This window comes from Diadema antillarum, unplaced genomic scaffold, assembly GCF_040938485.1.
Source record: "Diadema antillarum isolate AM-2024a unplaced genomic scaffold, OU_Dant_1.0 seq00000069_RagTag, whole genome shotgun sequence".
Taxonomy (NCBI): domain Eukaryota; kingdom Metazoa; phylum Echinodermata; class Echinoidea; order Diadematoida; family Diadematidae; genus Diadema; species Diadema antillarum.
In genome coordinates this window covers 1,580,385-1,605,638 of record NW_027271168.1, presented here as the reverse complement: position 1 = coordinate 1,605,638, position 25,254 = coordinate 1,580,385, and the positions used below count along the sequence as shown (strand labels likewise).

General features: G+C 39.6%; 1 protein-coding gene across 1 annotated transcript in view; it reads right to left on the bottom strand.

The window, feature by feature from the left end:
- LOC139725988 (arf-GAP with GTPase, ANK repeat and PH domain-containing protein 1-like) overlaps positions 1-25,254 on the bottom strand; it is a 222,340-nt gene that overhangs the window by 20,698 nt on the left and 176,388 nt on the right. The window contains exons 5-6 of the mRNA XM_071637071.1: positions 21,948-22,082; positions 19,613-19,977 (exon numbers count right to left, since the gene is read on the bottom strand). Of these exons, the coding sequence (XP_071493172.1) occupies positions 19,613-19,977; positions 21,948-22,082 (500 nt within the window). The remainder of the gene's footprint in view (positions 1-19,612; positions 19,978-21,947; positions 22,083-25,254) is intronic.

Genomic DNA, 25,254 nt, shown 5'->3' with positions numbered 1-25,254 from the left:
AAAATAAAACTTTGCTTTCTCGTAGGCAGAATGACACAGAACCCCGTCAAACACACTTTTATTGGCAGGGATGGGCATGAAAAAGTGTATTACTAATACTAAACAGCGTATGCATTCCATTCATGTGGCGCGAGATACCTCTATAGCAACATAAAGCCTGTCTTCAACTCCGTTGGTCGAACAATGGCAACCTGAAATTTCAAAGAGATGAGCGAGACGCTATATACACCTGGCCCAGAGTTAATTTATTCAGTTCTCATTCCTACTTTAAGTTGGGTTATGCTATTGTAATCATTCCCATCTGCAGTATAACAAAACCAAAGTGAGGGAAAAGGGGAGAGAAAAACGAGAGGTGGCAAAAGGAAAACTGCATGCACAACTGCAATCCATGTCATTGCGTGTGACAGGTGAAGCAAATGTATTAGTTGTTATAGCAGTGGTTTATGAGCATAAACTGGCAAATAGACAGACAATGTCAAATATAAAAACCATCAATTTAATGTCAGAGAAGATGGTAAACAAGATGCATTGAAACTGTAACTAAATCGCTGCTCTTCTACTCGATCACGGAACGTCTAACTCTATATTCAACAAAAAACAAATGTTAGGGGAAAGAAACAAATTTAGATAACATTCTTAAATTAAAAACAAGAAAAAAAAATGTCCACGTCAGGATTAAAAAAAAAAACACCGCACGAACATGCATTATATTCTAGATGGGAATACGGTCTTGATGCAAAGGTCCAATGATTGTCTCATTACTTTAAAAGCAATCTATGGTTCCCTTACCATCACCAGTACCACACCACAATGACGTCTCTAAAATCAATGGTAGCACATTTATCATTGCATCATGCATTAACTCCCTTTGCCTAAACTACCAGTGGAACGTGTCATATTATATTGCGTATTTCGATCAGTAGTGATTGACTTTAAAGAAGAAAGATGATGCAAAAAATTGAACGCTTACCACATTGCTTATAGGGCTATTCCAGTTTGGTACTGATCTGTTCTATTCTCCCAGATGCCAGCAACATAATATCACCTATGGCTAACTAGTGAAACAGCCATGACGAAAATAAACGACAGAGAACCCCGTCATAATCACTACACTTGGAAAGGTGTTGCCCGAAATTCCTCATTATGAAGCAATATCAAGTCACTTCCTTCCCTGCCTGTCTTTAACTCCGTTATTTGGTCAAACAATAACCTGGAATTCCAAAGAGATAAGCGAGACGCCATGCACCTGGACTAGAGTTAATTAATTCAGTTCCCATTCATGTTAGTTATGTAAACGAACACGTTCCTAAATATCCTGCTACAGTATAACAAGAACAAATGAAGAGAAAAGGAAAGAGAAAACGAATCGTGGCAAGCGGGACACTGTAACAAGGGGCAATTTACAACATTAAGTGTGACAAAATTATTGAAGCAAACCCAATCTCCAAACTCCAATACAAAGCAAGGGAAATAGAGCAGCCGTGTTCACGGGTTACGTACACTTGATAAAATAATACGATAAATGACATCGGAGTAAAGCTGAACTGCCGAAAAAAAAAAGAGAGAAAAAAAAAGAAGAAAGAACGGATAAAAGTCCTGCGGGGGTCGAACCTCTCGCCTTCCGGTATGGCGTTATGAAGAACCAGCGCGCTAACAGATTATGCCACATTGCTGTCCTGAAGATCGAGTGCAAAACTTAAATGTAAATACTATTGTGACAGTGTCGACTTGTGATGGCGCTATTCAATTTCTCACAAGTGGCAGCGTGGATTCGATCAATATACAGTTGCAAAGAAAAATTGGGAATCGTTCCGTACAGATTGCATTCTCATTTTCAGTTTTAAATTGCAAAATTGTCAACCTGATGAGGAGATTTGAAAACATAAAATGCATGATTACTAAAGCTTATTGTCTAAACTACAACATATTTATGTTTCAGAGGAAATGGAGCAAAATCAGATGAGGTAAAGGTGCTTAAACGTTGTCAAGTCAATGCATGGTTTAAAAAAAAAATCACCTCCCATAGACATAACACGTAAACTTGTCTGATTTTGAGTCTTTACCTTTAATCACAATTTCTAGTGTGATGACGTCATCATATTTCAAAACCATCACATGGACTTGAAAGGCAAATGTTCAAACTGCAACATATCTGAATTTGGGATAATATTGAGCTTAAACAACAGAGATACGAGCAAATGAATGTCAGAAACAGTACCTCAAAAAAATCAATTCCACTTTTTTCATCTAAAATGACGATATGATGACGTCATCGCGTTTTCCTGGCAATATTGATACCAGGAATGTTATTTACAATTCATATACTTTTGTAATATGCAATAGAAATATAGGGTCAACGGACGATTTAAAGAGCCATGGCGAAATAAACAAAGACATGTTTTTTCACTATATTTGCAGAAAGACGCGCACGTGGAATTTCAACTTTGACGCCAGTGCATTCCTTTGTTATAGGTCGAAATCGATCGGAAATCAATGGATATTGTTACTCAAAGTATCAGGAATCCAAATCAGTCAAAAAAATTGCATTTTCATGTTGCTTACGGGCTCTGCGCGCGGAATTGCGCGGACGGACGCGCACGCGAGAAAATGTTTGAAACGCTTAAAATTGTCTGAAACTTCGAGATTTCCCATTGGGAAGTCGTTTTGAGCCTTTTAAAATTTTGACGCGCGCTTACGCGCGCGTAATGATGACCTGTGTAACTAGCGTTAAAAAGTAAGATAGAGCGTGACCTGAACTTCATGTCCACCGAAAATGATACAGAAATGACATCTAGTTATGAAGTTATGATCGATCATGTGACAAGGTCCGAAAATCACAAAATGGCGCCTAGATGACGTCATAGATATGTTACTGTCATGAAAACCTTATTGTGGCTAGATTTTGTCATGAGACATGTTGACTGAAAATGTCATGTTATTTCGTTATGTCATTCTTGAGATATTGACGACACAAAATTGTCCAGAAAGAAAGAAGAATAAAAAAAAATAAAGAGAGATTTTGACAATCACAATAGGTGATACGCTGATAGCGTATCACCTAAAAAGAGAAATTTTGGCAATCACAATAGGTGATACGCTGATAGCGTATCACCTAATTAGAGCATTCATCTCTAGGTGCGTTCACACTGACTGAAATATCACGGAAGTTTAATACTACGGAATAGCGCAATGTTTCAAATAATGTCAACACAGTCACATCACGAAATACACTGCGAAAGACTATGTTGTTTAGGCTGTTATTTCAAAATTTGCATGAAATACACATGCGAGATTTTAGTGTGAATTGCTTCACGAAATACCACCAAACATAGAGCAGTCTATTTCTCGAGTGACCCGACATACATGCACGTTGTACCTTTTCCCATTGGAGATATGCATGCGTAATGCTTACCAGAACTACCACAACATTTTGTGAATGAGACCTGTAGCACATGAATTATTGTGGTATCTGTTATCGTGGTATTTCGCCAATGTGAATGATGCCAGCAAATTATCGAGTTAGTCAATACCACAGTAAATCTAATGCAGATGCACTTACTTCACAATAATAATGGCATATAAAACCTCAAGGCTATTCAGGACACAACAGAGGGTAGGAAAAAAGATTTAGTTGTTTGCGCACATATCTACTATCATGTCAAATGATACCTAGTCCAACTCTTGTGGATCTAACCCCAAGGAGTACCCCATCAGAGATGGACATAGGAAAACCATCTGATCGATAAACTGGGTAGTGATCTGGAAAACAAGCAGATTGCGATTAATGTCAAATATCTCCTTGGCAAACAGTGCGGCTATCGTTCGGCGGAGGCAGAAATAAAGAATGTAAACCGAGGGGAGACGTATCTTGAAAACTGAGATTCAAATTGTAACTCATCTTTTGTCTCAAATCCAGCAAACACTACACCTCCCGTGGTAACGTGAGATGGGGAGTTATCTGCACTCTGACATTATCGATTTCACTCGACCCAGATTTTGGAAGCGGGGAAGAGAGAAAAGAATGCCCAAATCCCATCCAAAGGCCGAGGGGCCTTTTCCTCCGTCACACACACACACACACACACGAGGCTAATGTTGCCATACTGCTGATACCATCGTATTCCAGAAAATCTCAGAAACACCTGCCGCACTGGCTGTGTGCCTTTTGTGGCTGTGAGATAAAATGATATTTCATTAACCCATCCAATGCATTTCTTTCCTAATCCAACTAGAAATGTCGCTACAGCGACTGGTTATACCCCCGCCAAACAACATTTCATAAGCTTTGGTCAAAACAACATTTCATAAGCTTTGGTCAAAAAACTGAGGAAGTAGTTAAATCCGCAAGATCTTTCCTTGATCTTCTGCCATTAATATGCCGTTACCATGGCAACGTACTTTCGGGTACTGTCGAAAAATGCGTCTTGCACATCTACAACCACAGGCACACATCTGTACCAAGTTTCATGGAAATTGGGCAAAAACTGAGGAAGTAGTTTGCAACACAAAATTTTCCATCATTTTGGCTCATAATATGTGAGCTGTTACCATGGCAACATACTTTTTGTCACTGTCAAGAAATGTGTCATGCTGACCTATATCCTAAGACAAACATTCAATATGAATTCCATGAGAATTGGAAGAACACTGATGAAGCAGTTTTGCCATGAAGCATTTTGCCCTATATTTTACCAATAACATGCCGTTACCATGGCAACGCACTTTTTGCCACTGCGGAAATATGTGTCTTGCACATTAACATATTCAGATGAACATCTGTACCTAATTTCATAAAAATTGATCAAAAACTGTGGGAGGAGTTCGCGACGCAAGATTTGTACCCATTTTTGCCCATAATATGCCGTTACCATGGCAACGTACTTTTGGGTACCGTCAAAAAATATGTCTTGCACATCTACAACCCAAGGCACACATCTGTGCCAAGTTTTATGGGAATCGGTTGAAAACTGAGGAAGTAGTTCGCGACGCAAGATTTGCAACGGACCGACCGCCCGACCGCCCGCCCGACCGCCCGACCGACCGCCCGACCGACCGCCCAACCGCCCGACCGTCCGCTGATTCCTATATACCCCCTTCAAACTTCGTTTGGCGGGGGTATAATAATCTCTGTTTGCCAATTGTCATGAAAGTCTTGAAACTGCCCATGAACTGCTGACAAGTTATCCTAAATATCACTCTTTTAACACAACTTTTGTAAATGCCTCTGTTTGATAGTGTCACATTGTTACAACAGAGCGGGGAAATTTAAAGGGACTACACAGTACTGGTTGAGGTGAGGATTCAGCTTGTAACGTTTTGCGAGATATTTGGAAACTACTCTTTGAAATGTTAAAGAACATACAATTCTAAGGGGAATCACAAAAGTTCACTTGATGAAAATCAGTTTTTAAATGACTGAGATATCTAAAAACAAGGAAAAACAAAGAGATCCTAATAAAAGTTGTGGCCTGTCAATTCTATTAGGATCGCTTTTTGGATATCTCAGCCATTTCAAGGCCAATTTTCATCAAATAAATGTTGAATCCTTTTTGAAATTACATGCTCTTTCATATTTCATAAGAGATTTCTCATTATCTCACCAAAAAATGTTATAAACCTGAATCCTCACCTCAACCAGTACTGTACAGTCCCTTTAACAAACTGTATATGCTATATATTGAGTGAGTCTAATTTTTTTTTTCTGCAAATCGGGACTTCCTGACAATGTTGCTAGTGGTTTAAATTTGCAATTGTGGAGTACAGTACTGAATGGAAAAGTGTATGCATGCACGTCACATTCATGTCGGGATCAGAGTTAATATTTTTGCGTGTTTTTAAATTTGTGAATATCACCCGACTTGCGAAATTCGTGAAAATGAAACGTCACAAAATAGTCAGCATTCATAGTGCACCATTGCCAATACCGTAGATGTCTTTACTCTACTAAAGTGTGTCTTGGTATGTCATAGCTACAGTGCTAAAGGCACATTACATGTTAACTACTCAGGTATTGAGATCTATAAGAAGAATGCAATGCATGCTGCCCTCGTGTGATAAGAAACAGAACGGGGCAGGGAGGAGCAGTCCCCCGTGGCAAGACACCAAAATATAAATCATCCATATTCAAAAATGGCATTAGCTCTGAATCCAGTGTGATGAAGAGTATGAATAGCCTCTAGCAAATGAACTCAATTTCCGCTAAAAGTTGGTTTGCACTAGTCATGAACATTCAGCGAATAGTATAGATCAGGTGCATGTGCATTTAGCAATATTGGCAAAGGAAGAAATTAAATATGGCAAGCAGGTCTGTTTATTGCCACTTGGTCTACTATCAGATGGTCTACTTCCCATTTCGTCTAACACCACTAAGGCTAAACTCATTTGGTCTATTGTCAATTTCGTCTATAATGCCCATTTGGTCTAATCCTCACTTGGTTTAATGGTCATTAGACAAACTGGTTGTAGACAAAACGGGATTAGACAATGTGGGTTGAGACTAAATGGCCATTGGACGAAGTGGGAGTAGACCAAGTGATAGATAGATCATCCGCAGGTCAAGTCTCAGAAAATGAGAAAAAATTCAATAAGCATATTTCAGAATGGGCCTTAAAGGCATAATTTACCATTTGCAGATGAAACAAAAACCCAGTATTAGTCCTTCAAAATAATTCTAAAATGTGAGTTAGGGATAGAAACAACCAAGGTAAAAATTTGAATCAGTATAATCAATGTTAAGTATTGTTAAATATACAAAATGTGAACAATAGTTCACAACAAAAATGTTTCCAGACTAAACCGTCTACAGTTATGGTTTAATGAGAAAGATGGTGATACATGTATCTCCTTATATTTTAGGATTTATTGCAAAAATTTCATATGTTAGGATGTTTTGTTATACAACTGACCTACACGTATGCATCAACAGTGATATCTTGAACATTTTTCAAATCACTGCTTCCAAAGGTAAACAGGACCTTTAATATGATGTAACTGAATCATCATCTCCAGATACCCCACCCCACATATCAAACTTCATGCCAATATCACGACAGAACTAGGTAAATCCCCTAATTAAGAGTGACCAGTAGACCCTGTGATTCAGCTGATGGATCAAGAGCGGTTTGGCCGATTTTTTTTTCCTTCACAGCTGGCGTGGGAAAAACAATGATGATGTGCCAGTGCTGACAAACTCTTCCTGACAAGAGTGACACATTATATTCCATCACAGCCTTGACCCAAGACTGGGCTGTGACCGCAGACCAGCTGACAGCTAGACCCAAAACAAGACCTCAATCAATGCTTTATTAGTCTGCCAGAATAGACTATGATGTGATGGCCCCTTTATGGGGTCAACATACAGTCAAAGCCAGGTAACTATCACTTTGAGGCACATATTAGGCCTATATTCTTTCTCTTCCTACTGTACTAACATGAAAACAAATAAACTGACATTGAACAGAAATAATATTACCCTATGTCAACATCAGGAAAATATCATGCTGTAACATAAAGGAACTGAAAAGTATATTTCAACACTATAAATTGCCTGGTAGTTGATTCTGACTACTATTCTACTGGGCTGAGCAGTCAAGAGTAAAAGTGCCAGCAAAGGCCATAAAATACAATTTCCTGCACTTTACTGGAGATTCACTTTCATTGACAAACATGACTCTTAATTTCACATTTGTTTGTTTTATTTCATTTTATTTTATTCTTTTTTTCTTTTCTTTTTTTTTTTTTTTGGGGGGGGGGGGGGATGTAATATCCTTCTTCCAGTCCACCACAATGACTTTCAATCACGCAATACAGACGTATCTTAACAAATGTGATTATATCAAATTACAATTTACGATAAGTGAAGCTGCATAAGCCCATATTCTTCTTTATGATAAAGCATCCTTGCATTGTTGCTGGTATATTTGGGGATGACTGAAATCCGCTCTTTAAAGGGATCATGGGAAAAGTTTGCAAAAAAGTTTGCTGACACGAGAGAGGACCGTTTAAGAAATGCGATCCAGCACAGACATTAAGGAAGAGCTGAACTCATTAAAAGTCTGTCACTGCAATTGACCGGGATGAGACAATGAGGCTTTGACATTGTACACGTTGCGAAACGCCCATCACAGCACAGCAATCCGTTAACGCTATTAGCAGTTGAATGTACCTAGGCTATATATCCTTTTCTCATTCCAACATTGAGCTTGGCTGACTCATTCCGTTCACACAAGACTACACTGTATCATCATGTCACAGCAATGGTGATTAAAGTGACAGGAAGGCATATGTCATCCCTCTTTCTTTCATTTCTTTCTCATCCAATAAATCTTTTTCCTACCCTCCAGTGCTTGATGCACGCTGAAAAGAATTGCCATTATGTCAGGATTATGGGTGGCCGTTTGATGGGTATGTGAACGTGAAGACACAAAAACGTCCCACAAGCCAAGTCTCATATCGTCTACAGTATGCTTTAGACATCTTTCTCTACTGTGTTGAGCCAATTTCATTAAAAATATCTTTCACTGGTATTACAAGCAATAGATTCAAAGCACCTCCCATCTTTTCCAAAAGATTGGCTGGTCATTTGTTCTCCATCTTTTTAAAACTCCTCTTGTTTTCAAATGGCAAATGACGGAATTAATTCTGCCTCTCCTCCAGCAATTCAAGTACTGGGTACTAAAAGAAAGAGATCAGACATGAAGAGGGGTGAAGATGTGCTATAACAGATATTGCATGAGAGATATTGCACAGAGGGTGACAATTAATAAAAATATCTGTCAAAGTACTGGGTAGTCAGAAATATTTTGTGTCAAATAATCCCTCTGATTTCTACCTTTTATTAGGAAATAAGTTATCTAACCATTTTGTCCTCACATTTAGTTTGAGAATACATGTTCATGTTCAGAAGGCTGAACACTTCTGAACATTGCAAATAAAACCTTTTATGTAAACACTAAAAACAGTTACCTTTTGTGTAATCAACAAACTACATGTACGTTATGTCTCCTATTGATTTTGGGTAAAACTTGGCAAGACTTGCTAACGATATTTATTACAGCACCTGTCACAAAAAGGGAAAGTTTCCTGGAACTCTTCAGATTCTCTGTGTATAAAGTTCTGCACATTTTTCTAGGAATTGAAAAGAACACTAAATACCTACACTGTAGCTAATTTAGAAGGCATGGGGAATTATTTGCTTTAGCATACCTCAGTAACAGGACAAGAGAATGTGTACTTGTCACAAACAAATTACGTTTTGGAAAATTCTTTTTCATATTTTCTTTATATCATTCTACTCTTGTGACATCACTTGGTTCCAATGTAGGACTGCGCATTAATGGTAACTTTAAAAATTCATAACTTTCAAACAGATTGTCTGAATTTTTTCAAACTTTTAATGCTTTTATACTGATCTTTCTGAAATGACTCAATCTGCATGCATGTTTGCGAGAATCGTTCCCTTTAACAGATCTCCACATCCTGTGTGTGACATGGACCATCATGTCGTTGGTTGATGGGTTGGGGGGGGGGGGGGGGAGACGATGAGAGCTGTCAACATCACCCCTTAATTACCCCCATCTAGGCACGGAGGTGCAAAGGGAATGTTCATTAATGTCTACTTTGTCTATTCAAGGGGGGTGAAATCTATTAATTGAGCGGAATGTCTTCCATTATGGGGCGCCATCAGACAGATGGTAGAGTTGCCACGCTCAAAATTGTGCACCTACGACAGACAGGCCCCATTGAGTTTTGTTGACATCACTTTGTAAGATGTAGTACGCTGAGATGGAAAACATGGACTAGCTGATACAAGCTTGACATGAAATGCAGAGAATACTTAGGGGACTTACAAATGAGCTACTTAAATTCAATTTCACCTTTTCCCCTCTATTTGTTCATGTATAAATCTATTTATTCATTAATGTACATATCTGCCTACTCATTCATGTATAGGCATGTACAATGTACAGCTGTATGTATCTATTTTTGGCATAAATGTACTTATGTGTTTATTTATTTGTTTGTTTGTTTGCTTTCTTTTGTTTTCATTCAATCATTTATTCACAGAGTTGGCTAGTTACTACAAGATGCAAATTAAATAGCCATGTGACTTAAAAATAAAAATAGTCACACACTATCTAACTAGATGGATTTCCTACTACTGCCAATGATTGCCAAGGGCTGTCATACAGTCATTCAGCTGCAGTATCTTGTAGTTTTCATACAGCGAAGGCAGAATAATGATGCAACTGAACAAAATTCAATATTGCTGGGTTAAGTGCTTTACATGTAACCATAGACACTTCTGCTCAGTGAAAATCCGACAATCAAGAACTAAACTACATGTACTAGACCTTTCTCTGAATTCAACTCCTCCAATCTCTTCCCCAAGCTTGGAAGGAGTGGGCATGGTTCAGGCGAAGAAAAGACGAACCCCCCTTTTAATAAAAAGAAAGAAAGAAAGAAACGAAAAGCGAGGAAGAGCTTCAGTATTTGCTTTCACCCAGCCGTGCTCGACTCTCAGGAGAGCAGAGTTTTGATTTGGGATTTTCTCCGTCTAGAATGTCAGCATGTTTAGAGTATTTGTCCCTTCTAGCTGATAATGTGGGTGAAAAATAAGATTTTGTTCAATTCCATCTGTGTAAAAGAAGGGGTGGGGTGGTTGGGGTGGGGTGGGTGTAGGGGTAAAGAGGAGTCCAGGTTTTTTTTTATTTATTCCAAGTAGATGCTTTGTAACATACTGTACCAGCAAGAGTGGCTTAAGACATGTTTTGAGTCTCTATGGAAGTCGATGGGAACCAGCAATTGTTACCGTGCCCTTGGAATTTGCTACAGCAAGGGCTGTGATACCAATATTGTGTGTGGGGGGGGGGGGGGGGGTAACATACACACAAAACATAACAACATAAAACAATATGAAAATATGACCCTCAAGTCTTTTACGATGGCAGACAACTTCCTTACTTTGTTCTGAATGGGTGACTACACATGCATGATTTTTGCAGTTCAACCAGATGTCATACGATGCCCAGCAAAAATTACAAAATAATAACAAAACATCTTTTTTTTTTTAAACAAAAAGATAATAGTGAAATATGTAAATATTTTGATCAGATAGGGATTAATCACTCTAAAACAAACAAAATGAAATGTATTATTGTCTTCTTGTTTTTGGCTTCAAGGAAAAATTGTAAATTTCATATCTTCTTTTCTTGGGTTTTCCACTGCGACGGTGTGAAACCAGCAATTTTGTGCAACACCAGCATGTCGGCAAAGAGTCAGATGTTGCGCTGGCTCAAGTTACGACACCAAACACATGCCGCTCTTTATCTAACGGCTATCAAATAAGGCCCATCCATGATGGGAATACAATATTTGCTGTCCTTGCTGTGGCAAACACAGCTTACTACAGTAGCTACCCTCAAGCTTTCTTCTGTGACATCGACTGAAACATGCGTGATATTCTGAAGCCCGGAAAATGGGAGTTAGTTTAAATACAGAACTCCACGTTACGAATCACATGATAAGCAAAGCACACAAAAACATAGCAGTACTGTGCTGGTAATGCTAAAACGAATGGTTCTGATAATTTGCCAACAGCCCACAGAAGAACACATCTGATTCATTTCAATTTGACATTGTAATTTTGACTGTATGACATTGATTTATTTTGGCAAATTTGCCTTGAGAGAAGGGATTACAATATAAAAAGATTATAATCAACATTTCCATATTATCTAGCAAATATGTCCTACTTGATCTTCAACATGAAAAAAAAAGCAAACCACCAAAATGAATGCTAAAGCATGGATAAAAGAGTTTGATAGTACTATTAGCGATGATTCATGAATTTGAAGAAAGTCCATGTGTAAATCCATGTTAAAAGTCTTGTGGAACCAAGCCATATCTGGTTTCTACATGCACATGCAGCAAGCATCCTAAAGTAGACAGCAGTAAGTACGGATGAGTTCTTGGCAGCGGATGAAATTAACCCTCCTTAAACCATAAATCTAAACCACAGCTACCATCTCATGCAGTATGAGAAGGAAAGGGTTAAACACAGTTAAGGTCAACACAAAGTGAATCTGACTATAAATTATTCCACCTCTTTGAGGATAATGTCAGACGAAGCGCACTATTCTTTCACCCTCCTCTCTGTGGCAACGGATGACATCGTGTCCTTGGCGGAATAAGAGCCCGAGCAACATCATAAAAGCCTTGAAGTCCATCTCGTTTTGATTTCTTCAGGAGTCAGAAATGTGACGGAAGGAGACAATCTTTCCCTGAATCTAATCACATTCCGCTTCCTCTCAAAGATTTCAAGAGCTTGTTTGTGAGTCCCCTCCCAGCCATTTTGCCCAGGCCACTTTAAAAGAGTCTGCAAAGGTTGGGAGAACCTTGTACGGAACTAAGCCTTGACGCGGTAATGGTTCTTTTTTTTGTGGGGGGGGGGGGGGTAAGGGGAGGGGGCCTAAAGGGGTCAGAAGTTCAGAGTAATGGAATCTAAATTGGAAAACTCTTAGAATGTCAAGATCTTTGAGGAGTCTGGATAAAAGAAGCTGTTAGTACATTTTCCTCTTGCCAAACAAATTGAACCTTGTTACACGCTGTCACTGATGTGAAACACAAGAGCAGAGAGGGGAATTTTTCAGCACATGCACACACATACCATATGATAAAGCCTGCCTTTACAACTTTCCAGTAAACAATTTTCAGCAGTATATAAAATTGCCAACCTTTCTTGCAAACAGTTGATGAAAACATTAAGATATTTTCAACATCATTTATATTCTAATAGAGGAGTGAAATTACCTGGATATGGACACTTCAACAACAAAATGCTTTCTTTTGAGAATCTTGACCATTTCAAAGAACAGTGTGAATTCAGACAGGGTGTGAAAGAGATGCTGGATGGTTACATGAGAACTCTGCAGCATACATATTTTGTAGAAACAGCCAATGAAACAAAACCCTCACATTCCACTCCTTTCCCCATCTGCGTAGCATTTACAGGGCATGGAATACAATGTACATGAAACAGCCACATGGCTCCTCGATGCTATCATAAAGACATCTGCAATAGAATTACACCATAGTAAAGTTCATCAGAGATCAATTTCTTCAAGACAATGTCTGGTAGCGTGAGAAAATGGTCCCATTGCTCTCCCTCCCCCCACACTCAGCAGTCATGCAGATGTCCTCACCTTGTGTATAAAACAATATGGCTGCTTGGATAACTATTTGAGTATAATGATCCCATCACCTTCTTTTCTTCCAGCTTCACTCTCATTTCTTTCACGTCCTTTTGACCTTCAACATATGATGAAAGAACGAGGGCTGATACTTGAGCTGTTTTTCCCACAAGCATCATCGGGCATGTAGGTTAATCTAATCTTAGCCAGAAAGAATTAGACACTGATATCTCACCATCATGATGCAAATTGAAGTGATGTTATACCCTAAAAAACAAAATTTCTGGGATAGATCGTTCCTCCATGCATACCTGCCAACCTTGAAATTCAGGAAAATAGGAATAACTGGGAGAAAATAATGCAAAAAAGAAGAATTTGAACCCATTTTCCACATATTACTGTCAGTGTGCTGTTCACACAAGCCACACAGAGCAAATTTTCCAAAGAGAAAATTCAAGCTAGAATGATTTTTGCACTGCAATGTGCATCATGAGAGTTAACCATTCATTCTTGTGTCCAAGCACAGCAGTTTTTTAACTTTAATGTTAATCATAAATGAAATTGATTTGAAGGTTTGTATGATGCTATATGTAGAGACTTGTCTTGTATCAAAGCACCATGAATGGATATTAAATGAATGTGTCAGAGCACTACTCAGAACAAATCGTATCTACAACATACTAATCTTTTGCTCAACCCTGTCTGTGCCTGAGACTTTGGACAGTGTTTACAATGCTATGGGGTTTTCTGTGCCAATGGCCACTTAAAGCTAAGTCTTAAAGGACAAGTTCACCTTCATAGACATGTGGATTGAGTAAATGCAGCAATACTGACAGAACACATCAGCAAGAATCTAAGGAAAATTGGACAATCCGTTTAAAAGTTAAGAATATTTGAAGTTTCTGCTTAGTCACTGCTGGATGAGAAGACTACTACAGCTTGTGATGTCACATGTGTACAACTATATAAAGAAAGTATAAGGAAAATTCGAGATATTTTCACTTTTCTCGCTTAATAAAAGAGCACTTGACTTCCCTCTTTCAGAAGGCAAGGGGAATAATATTACCCTTAACATACTTCAGTGACGAGTCGAGGAAACGTGCACTTTTCTCAAAAAGTAAAATTTTGTGAAATTCTCTTTATATTTTCCTTATATCGTTGTACGCACGTGACATCATACACTCTAGTAGTCTTCTCATCCAGCAGTGACTGTGCAGTTACTTTAAAGATTCATAACTTCTGAACGGATTGTCCGATTTTCCCCAAACTTTCACTGATGTGTTCTACAAATATTGCTGCATTCACTCAATCCACATGTCTATGAAGGTGAACTTGTCCTTTAAACTTTGCATAGAGAATAGTGAAAGCATTCTATAATGACTCTGAGACAAATGCATATCTGTGAACGTCTAAACGCTATGCTCTAGAGGGTGTGGCTGTTAACGCATGAGGCGCATGGAGCGCACAACGGGCGTGTAAACAATCCTGAGCAATCAAAAGTGAAGGACGTGGCCCACTCCAGGCAACGGCGAAGACATGAAGCCGAGTGGAATAAAACAATTTATGATATTTCTCCCAAAGTATCCATGCGCATGCAATGAAAATTGACAAGATGCCGTCAAGCCCATCACCGCAACATGCTGGCCGCATAATCACATGCACAAATATCCCTCTGCTGGGGGTGATTTACTGTCGCTGCCAAACACTTGCTCCATCCATATTACACTGGATGCATTATGTTTGACACATCCTGTCTGCGTTTCTATCTCCTGGCCCAAATCTATGCCTGCCACTGTGATTTCAAATGCTTGTCTGGTTTGACTGCAGCGACTACAGACGTAAAAAAAAAATTATAATGATCAGACAGATTTGATATCAGGCTAGCTGAGAGATTATTGTGTATCATTATGATCAAGGTTCAGGAATAATGAAGCTTGCAGAGCATAAAAAAAGAATAAATGAATAAATTAAAGCAAAGAAATGGTTAATAAACAGTACAAAAATTTGATTTCGATTTGATTCCCGATTGGAAAATCACATCCAAGAGAAGCTGGTGGAATTTATAGGCAATCATTAAGAATCGTGCTGCCCCTTCTGTTCTCAACATGTTGAAATACAAATGAGTAACTACATGTACATTTCATGGATAAAAATTTAAAGAGAAAACAGATCAGTTGGGACATAATTGGAGAGTATATGAGATATAATTCTGTGTGATCTATAAATAAATGTAAAGAAATATTGGTAAAAAAACACAAATAACATTCATTCTACTCTTTCCTTTTGCAATATTCACAATGGTTTGAAACGTGACATGCTGTTTATAGATAACCCTAGCAATGGGCTGACAGGCTGACCTGCGGTCATTTGAATATTGAAAAATGGGTGTGTATGTTGTTTAACAAGGATTTTTGAATGTTTCTTTTATTTTACTCTTACTTGACTGTTTGTATCTAAGATGTAACAATACTGCCTGGCTGAAAGATAGTCATGGACAAAATATCTGAATTTTAATCCTTGCCATTGTCCATTGTCATTTGCATTGCTGAGATGAATCTGCATATCAGGAATACATGCCTGGATCTTCAACATACCGGTACTAGCACCCCCCCCCCCCCCCCCCCCCATGCAGGCAGCAAAGCACTAACAGGTATCCATCTTTTCCTAGACATGCAATGGGGTAGAGGTTGATAGGCTAACCCACGGATTGCCACCTTGTGGTCTTTGGACACAGTGCATGCACATCAAGGGGAAATCAACCCAGGCATATCTTGGGTACCGGGAATTGGTTAAAGAAACCTTGTACCATGGTGGTTGTGTAGTGGTGGTGATGGTGGTGGTGGTGGGGGGATGAAGTGGGGGTGGTAGAATGGTGTTGGTAGAAAAGGAAGAGGAGGAGGGGAGAGGAAGGAAAGAGCAAAACAGATGGAGGGCGGAATGGTAAAATTGTAGGTGAGGAAGGGTGAAGGGGAAGGGTTGGAAGAACAAGTTTTCATTCTCATAAGGAGGGAAGGACAAGAAAGATGATGGAAATTGAGAAAGAAGAATGGAAAAGAGGAAGACAGAGAAGCAGAGTTTGGGAAGACGGGTGGGAATTGTGGTAGGATGATGGGAATATGAAGGACAAGAAAGGAGAGGCGGGGGAGACAGAAGGAAGAGGCAAGACAAGAAAGGGTTAAGGATAGATGGGAGAAGGAAAGTAGGGAGTAGGAGGGGTATGGAAATATGGTAAGGATGAGGAATATAGTGGATACACACGGAGAGATGAGAAGAAAAGGAGAGATGAGAAGAAAAGGGGGAGGGATGAGGAATGAAGTGTGGATAGTGGTGGGGGAGGTAGAGTGATGGCATGATGCAGATGAGATGGAATAAATGTTTTTACTCTGAAGGTGGTAAACATGATGGGACCACGGATGGAAACAGCAAGGGGAGGGGATAAAAGGAGGGAGAAAGAGCCGACCCACGAGCCGACCAAAGGAGAAAAAAGGAGGGTAAAGTAAGGAAGATGAAAGAAGGCAAGGAGGAAAAGGCAATGACAGATAGAATGCATGGGAGAAAGATATAGAGAAGGGTAGGGGGACGAGGAAGGAAGTAGGAGGTACAGTGTAGGCAAGCAGGAGAACATAGGCAGATGTAGAGGCAGGGGTGGGGCACGATGCACTGGAACCGGTACCAAGGGTTTCGCTTTTAGGATGGTAGCCATGACAAGGCCCAAACCATTCTCTCATGCCACTCACGGCAACATAGACTGAAACACTTGGGGTGACAGCCGTCCCGGGCGACTTGCCGTCCAGAGACATGAGAACGAAGTTCTGCGGGATTGTGAGTGGTTCATGGCATCAAAACTTTGTAGCCAAGAGTGACAACTGAAGCAATAATCAAGTAATAATCTCTAATCTAACCTTTCAGACTACCTAGGTATTCTCCTCTGGCCAATAGCGACATCAATTTTAGCAGATTTCACCAGATTTCTGTGAAACTTTAGCTCCCTATATCTCCTGTTAAACAGTCTTAACAAATTCAATCACCAGAAAGTTTGTACTTGGTAGGAGTGAATTACTAGCTGTAGTGCATTCTTCCAGATTTGACCCTACATTGCTAAAAATATATGCATCAATGGAATCAGAATTTCTGGGAAAATCAATTTGCCTCAATCAGACACAAATCAAGTTATGCAGAGTTGGCCTACACGGAGAAGGTAGCAAACATTTACAGCGGAGGTTAAACATAGCTCCCTGAACATGTTCTCTCCCATTTCTCACAACTTCGAGAGTTTCCACACTCTCGTGTTACTGAACCGAATGTGATATGTGATAATGATGGCAAGTCACAATGCTGCTCTCCGAAAAACAGCCAACCTCTAGCAGCTGGGAGGTTGTGGGGTCACCATGGTTACTGCCGCTAAGGTTAGGGTCAGGTGGATTCAGTTTTAGATGTAACGCCCTCCTCTCCTGACAGCTCCTGTATCTCTACACGTTTATCTTCACTTGAGTCGGGTGGATTTTACATCGGTGCTGAAGTATATGTACTCTTTTGGCCTCTCCATTCATACTGGTGTCTAAGTTTAAACAAGCACAAGATGAATCTCTCTGTGATCTATCACTTGGTCTACTCCCACTTCATCCAATAGCCATTCAGTCTCAACCCACAGGGTCTAATCCCATTTCGTCTACAACCAGTTTGTCTAATGACCATTTAGTCCAATTGCCACTTTGGCTCATTACCAGTTGGTCTACTTTCAGATGGGCTTTGCCCATTTCGTCTAAATACCCCCAGTTTGTCAGACAAAATGGGAAAAAGTCCAAGAGAGAAAACTTACAATTGGACCATCTGGTCATTAGACAAAATGATAATTAGCCAAACTGGGGTTTAGAGTAAGTGAGAATTGGAGCAAACGGTAATAAGACAAAGTTGATACGAGACTAAATGAGCTTAGACGTAGTGGTGTTAGAAGAACTGGGAAGTAGACCATCTGACAGTAGACCAAGTGGCAACTAACCAGCTCCTTTGCTTTTATTTTCTAAGATTATATGCTCCTTTCCCTAGAGCCATGCTTATTTACAACCCACTACTGTTGTCAAATTCCTATCGTGCATCTGAGAAGCACACACTGAGGATCAAAGAGAAGTGAGACATCCAAACGTTTTAAGCCTTTTTTCTTTACTTTAGGGCAGTTTGGACAGCTTCCAGCCATTCATAAATTAAACCATCTTGATTCATACAAATAACATTTTGGTCATGACTTGAGTGAAACGGTATTGAGTGATGCTCATCCTTACTTAACATAGCTTCAAGCTGAGCTATGTTCCTGTATCCCATGAAATATGGAGTTATAACCTTTTTTTTTTGGTTTATGGCTTCATTGCAAACTGCTTTAAAAATAAATTACTTGTATCTTAGGTAAATGTGTCCCAAAAATCCCACTGAAGTTTATCTAATACGAGTTTCCATCTTTATGTTGATAATTGGAGAATTGGCCTGTGCAAAGGTTGTAACTATCTTTCTTTACCAAGTTAAGGAAGCTTGAACATGATCAATGATGATCCATCTTGTCTTATGTGCTCATCTCTCACAAGTGGGCCTAAGGTAAATTTTGAATCCATAATGGGTCAGAAAGAAACCTGAAAAGTGCTTGGGCACTGGTTTTCAGAAAATTGTACAACTCTTAAGATTTCAGGAACCACTGACATTAGCAGATGTACATTGTATAGAGTAGATGATTCTTTAATCTTTGTCCACTTTAATATTTCAGGTCAATACTCCTGCACTCCAATTTGACATTTTCATCACTTTTTCCTCAATGCTAATCCCTGCTGCTATAATCCGTTTCGAGAATTACCATGACATACCTCGTCCTCTCTGCTATTATTCTTCAGAATCAAACTTGTTTCAGCCTTCTTCCTTGCCTTGCTTGGGCCTCCTTGCTCCATAGGGCAATAAGTCAACTACACCTCCTTGTGCAATCTCCATTATGCATATCGTAAGGCTGCGGGATTTTTCTTACTGAGGGATTTCCCCCGCCCCCTTTATGAATTAAAGGCCATGCTCATAGCAATGTCATTTTGTGTCGCTGGGGTGGCAAGACCTTGTATCTCAAATTTTGATGAAAATGCTTTTTTGGATTAACTGTTAGATAATCAGTCAAGTGATGTCCTGTCTAAATCCTGGCTTACCTCCAAAATTAAGCCACCATGGCATGTCAAAGGAAATGCAATCTCATTTGCTATAATGCCTTGACTACTATGTTTTCTTGCTGTCTTGAACATTTGACCATTTTGAGATAGAGGTCTTGTCGCCCCAATAGTGATACATATAGCTAATCATTTACATCCATTTTTCTAAATATTATAGAATTTTTTTTTTTTTTAAACTCTTCCTTTGACTGCGTGAGAGAAATTAGTGAATGATTCTGAAGGACTTACCGTGAAGAGATTTGATTTCCTTCTCGACTTTCTCGTGAAGTTTGGGGTACTGCTGGGGCTGGGTTGGAGTGGGCCCCTATCGGAGCCGTGGTTGGAACCCTGGCTCCCCTCGCGGATCGAGTCCCTGCTCCCCTTGCGGGAGCCCATGGATCCCGTGCCCCCTTGCCCCTGGCCCTGGGCGTGCTGGTGCTGGCTGTTGGAGTGGTTGGCACTGGGCGCCGACAGCGAATTGGGGCCCGGGAAGGGCCCCGACCCCGGGAAGGGGTTACTCCGCCCCGAGTGAGGGGTACTGGGGAGGGAGTTTGAGGAGTTTGAGAGGGACACCATCGGGTGATAGTGCTTCTTCTCCACTATTAATTGGGCGGCTGCAGTGGTAAGTGGATATGAGGGGAAGAACACACACACAAAAACAATTTGTTACAAGTGAACATAGAAATCTTTTCCTCTAGTGTCAATATGCTTTACATTTCATTGAGATATCACTTTCTTTTTAAATGCTTGCAATTCCTTTCAACCTACCATATCATCACAAGAACAATATTAATGAGTTTTGCTGATGGGAACAGCACTGTGATGGCTTTCTAATTGCTGTGCTAACTGCAAACAGAAAGTGTTATTTTTGGTTAATTACATGTGTCAACCCTGCAATTACAGTAATCAAGGCCAACGCTCTGTGATTTAAAAAAGAAAAATCTATAGCGTAAAAGCCATGCCTCATCTGCTAGAGGAGTCTGAGGTCCAGACATGGTAGTTTCACTTCCTGACTTTCATCAATGTAATACATATAATCTTACCATTGGTAGCCTAATTTTCAGAGGAGGTGATTAATCATACACACATACATACGAACAAAGCACAAACATGCTTTAAATCTACATCTTGGGCTATCATTACAGATTTCTGGCTTCTTTTCTTCTATGGTGTAAAACCTCTAGTTCAGTTCTTTTCACTTTTTGCATCCAAAAATCAAGCCACTCCTTTCTCTTCATTTAGCCACTGGGGCCTTTTATTTTTGACTCACCAGCACTTCTTCTTTTTTTTTCTCCACGTGTTCCCCTATTTATTTTCCCCGCATTACTGTCCCAGTCATCAATTCTGAATTTGAAAATTCTCTGTGAATTGAGACAGACCATCCCTCCAGATGATCGGAGATAGAACGAGCAGTCGATGGCAAAACCAGTCTTGTGCTCTGGCTATTAACACATGGTAAAACATCTTGTTCTTAATGGACACTAAACTGCTGTGGGGAAAAAAAATAATAATGGTTTGTGGGATTGCTTTGAACTGACATCCTTACTGTATGTGAATACATGATTGTAATGGGTGTGGTGTGTTATCAAAAGGAGAGAAGAGGAGGAGAGAACAAGTATATTGTATATGGATATACCATTGCCATTTGAACCTCTTCACAACTCCCCACTTCACAAATACACCAAATATAACAAGAAGTCCTGTTTTTGGCAATCATTCAGTTAAAAAGAAAAAAATCTACGAAGAGTTACGAACGAACTGTTAACACTACAAGGACGGATATATGTTTAAATAAAAAAAAAAAGGTGAGATTTTGGTAATGGCTAGTGAAAGACATATAAGAGGATGGCAAGGTCACCTTATCTATGATTTGTGACTATGACCAATATCAATATTCCCTAGGAATAAAAGCAAGGTATAAGAAATAAACATACTACATATTACACACATTTACATATAAATACATCTCTCTTTCTATCTTTTTGGTATCTTCCCTTTAATATTTGATTTCACCAAATTCATCATTGGCAATCCTTTCATTTTAAAAAATTGATCTTTATCTCTTCACACTTAGAATTAAAGTAATTTTTATGCTTCAAATTAGGTGTAATCTCCACTGTGCTTGAAATAAAATGATGGCACAGTAGTGTACTCTCTCTATGAACTTACAGTTTGGTGAATGACAGCTGGCCTAAAAAATGATAACGAAAAAAAGAAAAGAAACAGTGGCATCAAAAAAGCTTGACAATAATTCCAACACACTGTTTACAGGGTTACTGGCTACGTTGAACTTGGGGCCCTTCTACCAATTTTGAAAATACTGATCCACATCCCGTCCTTGTCCTGCGAGAGGTGCGTGACAAATCCACCATATTGTAGAATTGGCACAAAAAAAAAGGCCCATTGATGATAGCAAGTTTATTGGAAACACACCTTGCGGTGTAATCAGGATCACATTACATCTCAACTTTTGAACGTCCACAGAAGGAGAAACTGAAGTTTAACAGCATCCACAGACCCATAAAGATCACTTGGCAAAAAGAAATGTAATGGTTTAAATTTTTTTTTCCCTCTGACCACTCACCATCTTGGAAGACTCGTTCCACGTTGAGTCCGTACATTGCACATGTTTCAAAGTAGGGGCAGCGCTTGAGGTCCGCGGCCAGCTTCTTCGCCTTCGTGTCGTCTATGAGCCGTGGCGAGCTCTGCGTTAGCGCATCTGCACGGGAAGAAGAGAATGGGCGATGGAAACAAAATAATGAGCGTGCGAGACAGGTCGAGTGAATGGGGCAGTTTAGTGAAAGTGAGAAACAGGAGAATCAGAATTAAAAAAAAAGAGAGAGAGAGAGAGCCAGTGATAATGGAAGGTGTCTGGTAAAGTCATCGGAAGAGCTGGGGTGGAACACCCTGCTCTGGTTTTGATGTTGGTGTGGTGGTAAATCTACCTTGACTGGAGTCACTGATCATACACACGAGTCAAGGGCAAGTACATTGTAACACATCAGAGGAAAGGATGACAGGACACACAAAAAGACACAGTAAAATGAAAGTGCATGCAAGAGAGAAAAAGAGGTATAGAGAGAGAGGGTGTGAAAAGGATGGGAAGAAATTGACAGCCTGGAAGAGTGTTCAGTTCAGTCTGATGCCTATTTCTCTACAGTATAAGATAAAAGAGAAAAGCAAATCTACATCACTCCAGGTTTACTATTGGCAGTCAAGATGTTTTTGTTTTGTTTTTTGTCAGCAAGTTCCTTAGCCCTTTTAGAATAATTTGTCACTGAAAATGCATCCACTGTACCATGTCTAATCAGTTCTGGCATCTTGGCAAGACAATATGTATGAGAACATTCAGCATAGACACATGCACGGCAGGTGTTCAATTCGTACAAATTCTCTTAACGTCTTCCCTACATTCATGTCCTCCACCCCCCCCCCCCCCCCCCCCCCATTATTGCCTTCAAATTCAGCTTAAAACATGCAAACTCCCACCTACCTCCTTCAATTTTAAAGATACAACTTCCTGTACTGCATTCACATCAATCCAGTCTTTTCCATCAATCTCACAACCTATCCAATTCTTGCCACAAACATAAAAATGTATTTTGGGCTTTATATTCTCTTCCATTGACCTCACCCTGTGAGTCAAGCTGGGTGTCTCACACCTGTCCTTTGTAATCATGAAATCAAAAAAAGAAAATGCGCACTACCAGGAGCAGAAGTTGAAGAATAACTCTTTCAGGAATTCACAGCAGGTACCTTGTTGTACCACATAGGCAGCTCTTTTTAAACATCCCTGCTATGGTTTAACATCAGGGAACCCTACAGAAAGTACATGTACAGTTTTGAGGGGAGCTACTCCATACACCGTATATGAATTCATTCTGTCTAGAATGAATGAAACACACACCATCCCATTGATGAGTATATGGCAGAGCTAACTGACAACAAAATATTGTTAACAAACGTTTTTGAACATCATAGCTCTATAACATGAAAACTGAAATACAATTGTAATAACACCCGTTACTGTTTCATTTTGTAAATGTCATGGGCAGTGTACGGAACTAAATCATAAATATAGACCTCTGATATACATCTGCAGTTCTTCTTGTATATAGCAATCCCTAATGAGACCTGTTTTGGTGACCTTTAAAGATTGTCCATCAACAAACTCCAGTTTGAGAGTCAAACTGTAACCCTCTCTCATCCTGTCACAAGGATATTACTCACTGAACTTCAGAAATACTCTTTTACAGAGATAAAACTCAAACAACAGGAGGTGTTGCTAATAACAGAGGACTACAAAATGCACACTTTGTACATGTTGTATATACACTACATCCAGCATACAACATTTTGCCCATAGCACCATGGGGTAAATGAACAAGCAGTTATAGAAAGCAGGTGCTTGAAAACTTTGAATTACAGAAAAAAAAAATGATCATCTCAAAGATTGTAAACTCATAGGTAAGGAGGATGGAATAATAAAGGCAAAAATGATGATAATAACACAACAAAAGCAAAGCAATAATAATAATGATAATATTAACTTAGCAATAGTAATAATAATAGTTTGCAAAAATAGCAACAGTATTGACATTAACAGTAACATTATCAAAAATAAATATGACAATATCCATCATCAATGTTCAATCACTCATATCACTTTAAAAAATCTTCTATACAGAATGTTTGACATGATTACCAAAAATTATGAAAACCCCTGAAACTTCATAGTTGTGGTGCATCTAATGAAGCAGCATATTATCTTAACACTAACAGAAAACAGCAAAGTGCATTACACTCACCCAGAAGAATTTCCCTAACAGAAAGTCACAGAGTCAAGCATTAGAGACATTAAATCCAGTCTCGAAGCATGAAGCACTGAAGCGTGAAGAAAGAAGCACAAACCTTGACCATGAAAGTGAAATTAGGTTTCCCCACCACAGGGCTGAAGGGGGAGGGGGGAGGGGGGAGGGGGGAGGTGGGGGAGGCTACTTTAAACGAGGCCTGTTTCCCAAATAAGGTCAAGGCTGACTAGAAACACAGCAAGACAGCAGTTTGTCTCCAGGGTACTGTGTGTGCTTAATCCAAGGAATCAACAATACATGGAAGACACCTCCCCCCTCCCCCAAGAGAACAAAATCCAGGGGTGCACCAAGGAGGTACTAGGCGAGCCTAGTACCTCCTTGGGTGCACATACATTTGAATTACCATGGTATTTTGCTGATACCATTCTCATTGGCAAAATACCTAAGTACTAGATACTGCTGTTATTCATTTGGTACCATTCTGAAGATCACGCTGATATTTTCAGGGGAAAAACAGGGCATCAGAAGCCGTGCTTTTGTGCATTATGTGCTGTCGACAAATTGGGGAATCCATGCATGCATCAGCGGGTCTTTCTGACAATGTACTCCTGCAAGAATTACAAAGTATAAATACTACCATGGTATTTATGGTAAGCACTGCGCATGTACATATATATATCGTCGCTGGGGTGACAAGACCTTGTATTGTATCTGAAATTTTGGTGAAAATGACTTTTTTGGATTAATGGTGAAATAATGGGTTAAGTGATGTTCTGGCCAAATCCCAAGTGTCTTACTCACTCCAAAAATGAAGCCACCACGGCATGTCAAAGGAAAGGCTATCCCATTCGCTATAGTGCTTTGGCAACCATGTTTTTTGGCTCTCCTGAACATTTGACATTTTGTAGATACGAGGTCTTGTCGCCCCAGCGACGATATATCTCCTAAGGGCAGAAGACAGGAAGTGTGTCAGGTAATGTGAAAAATACACGGCTGTATGATTGGTAGTATGTCATAACAAAATTTACACTCAAATCTCGCATGCACATTTCGTTCAAAGTTTGAATTACCACCCTAAAC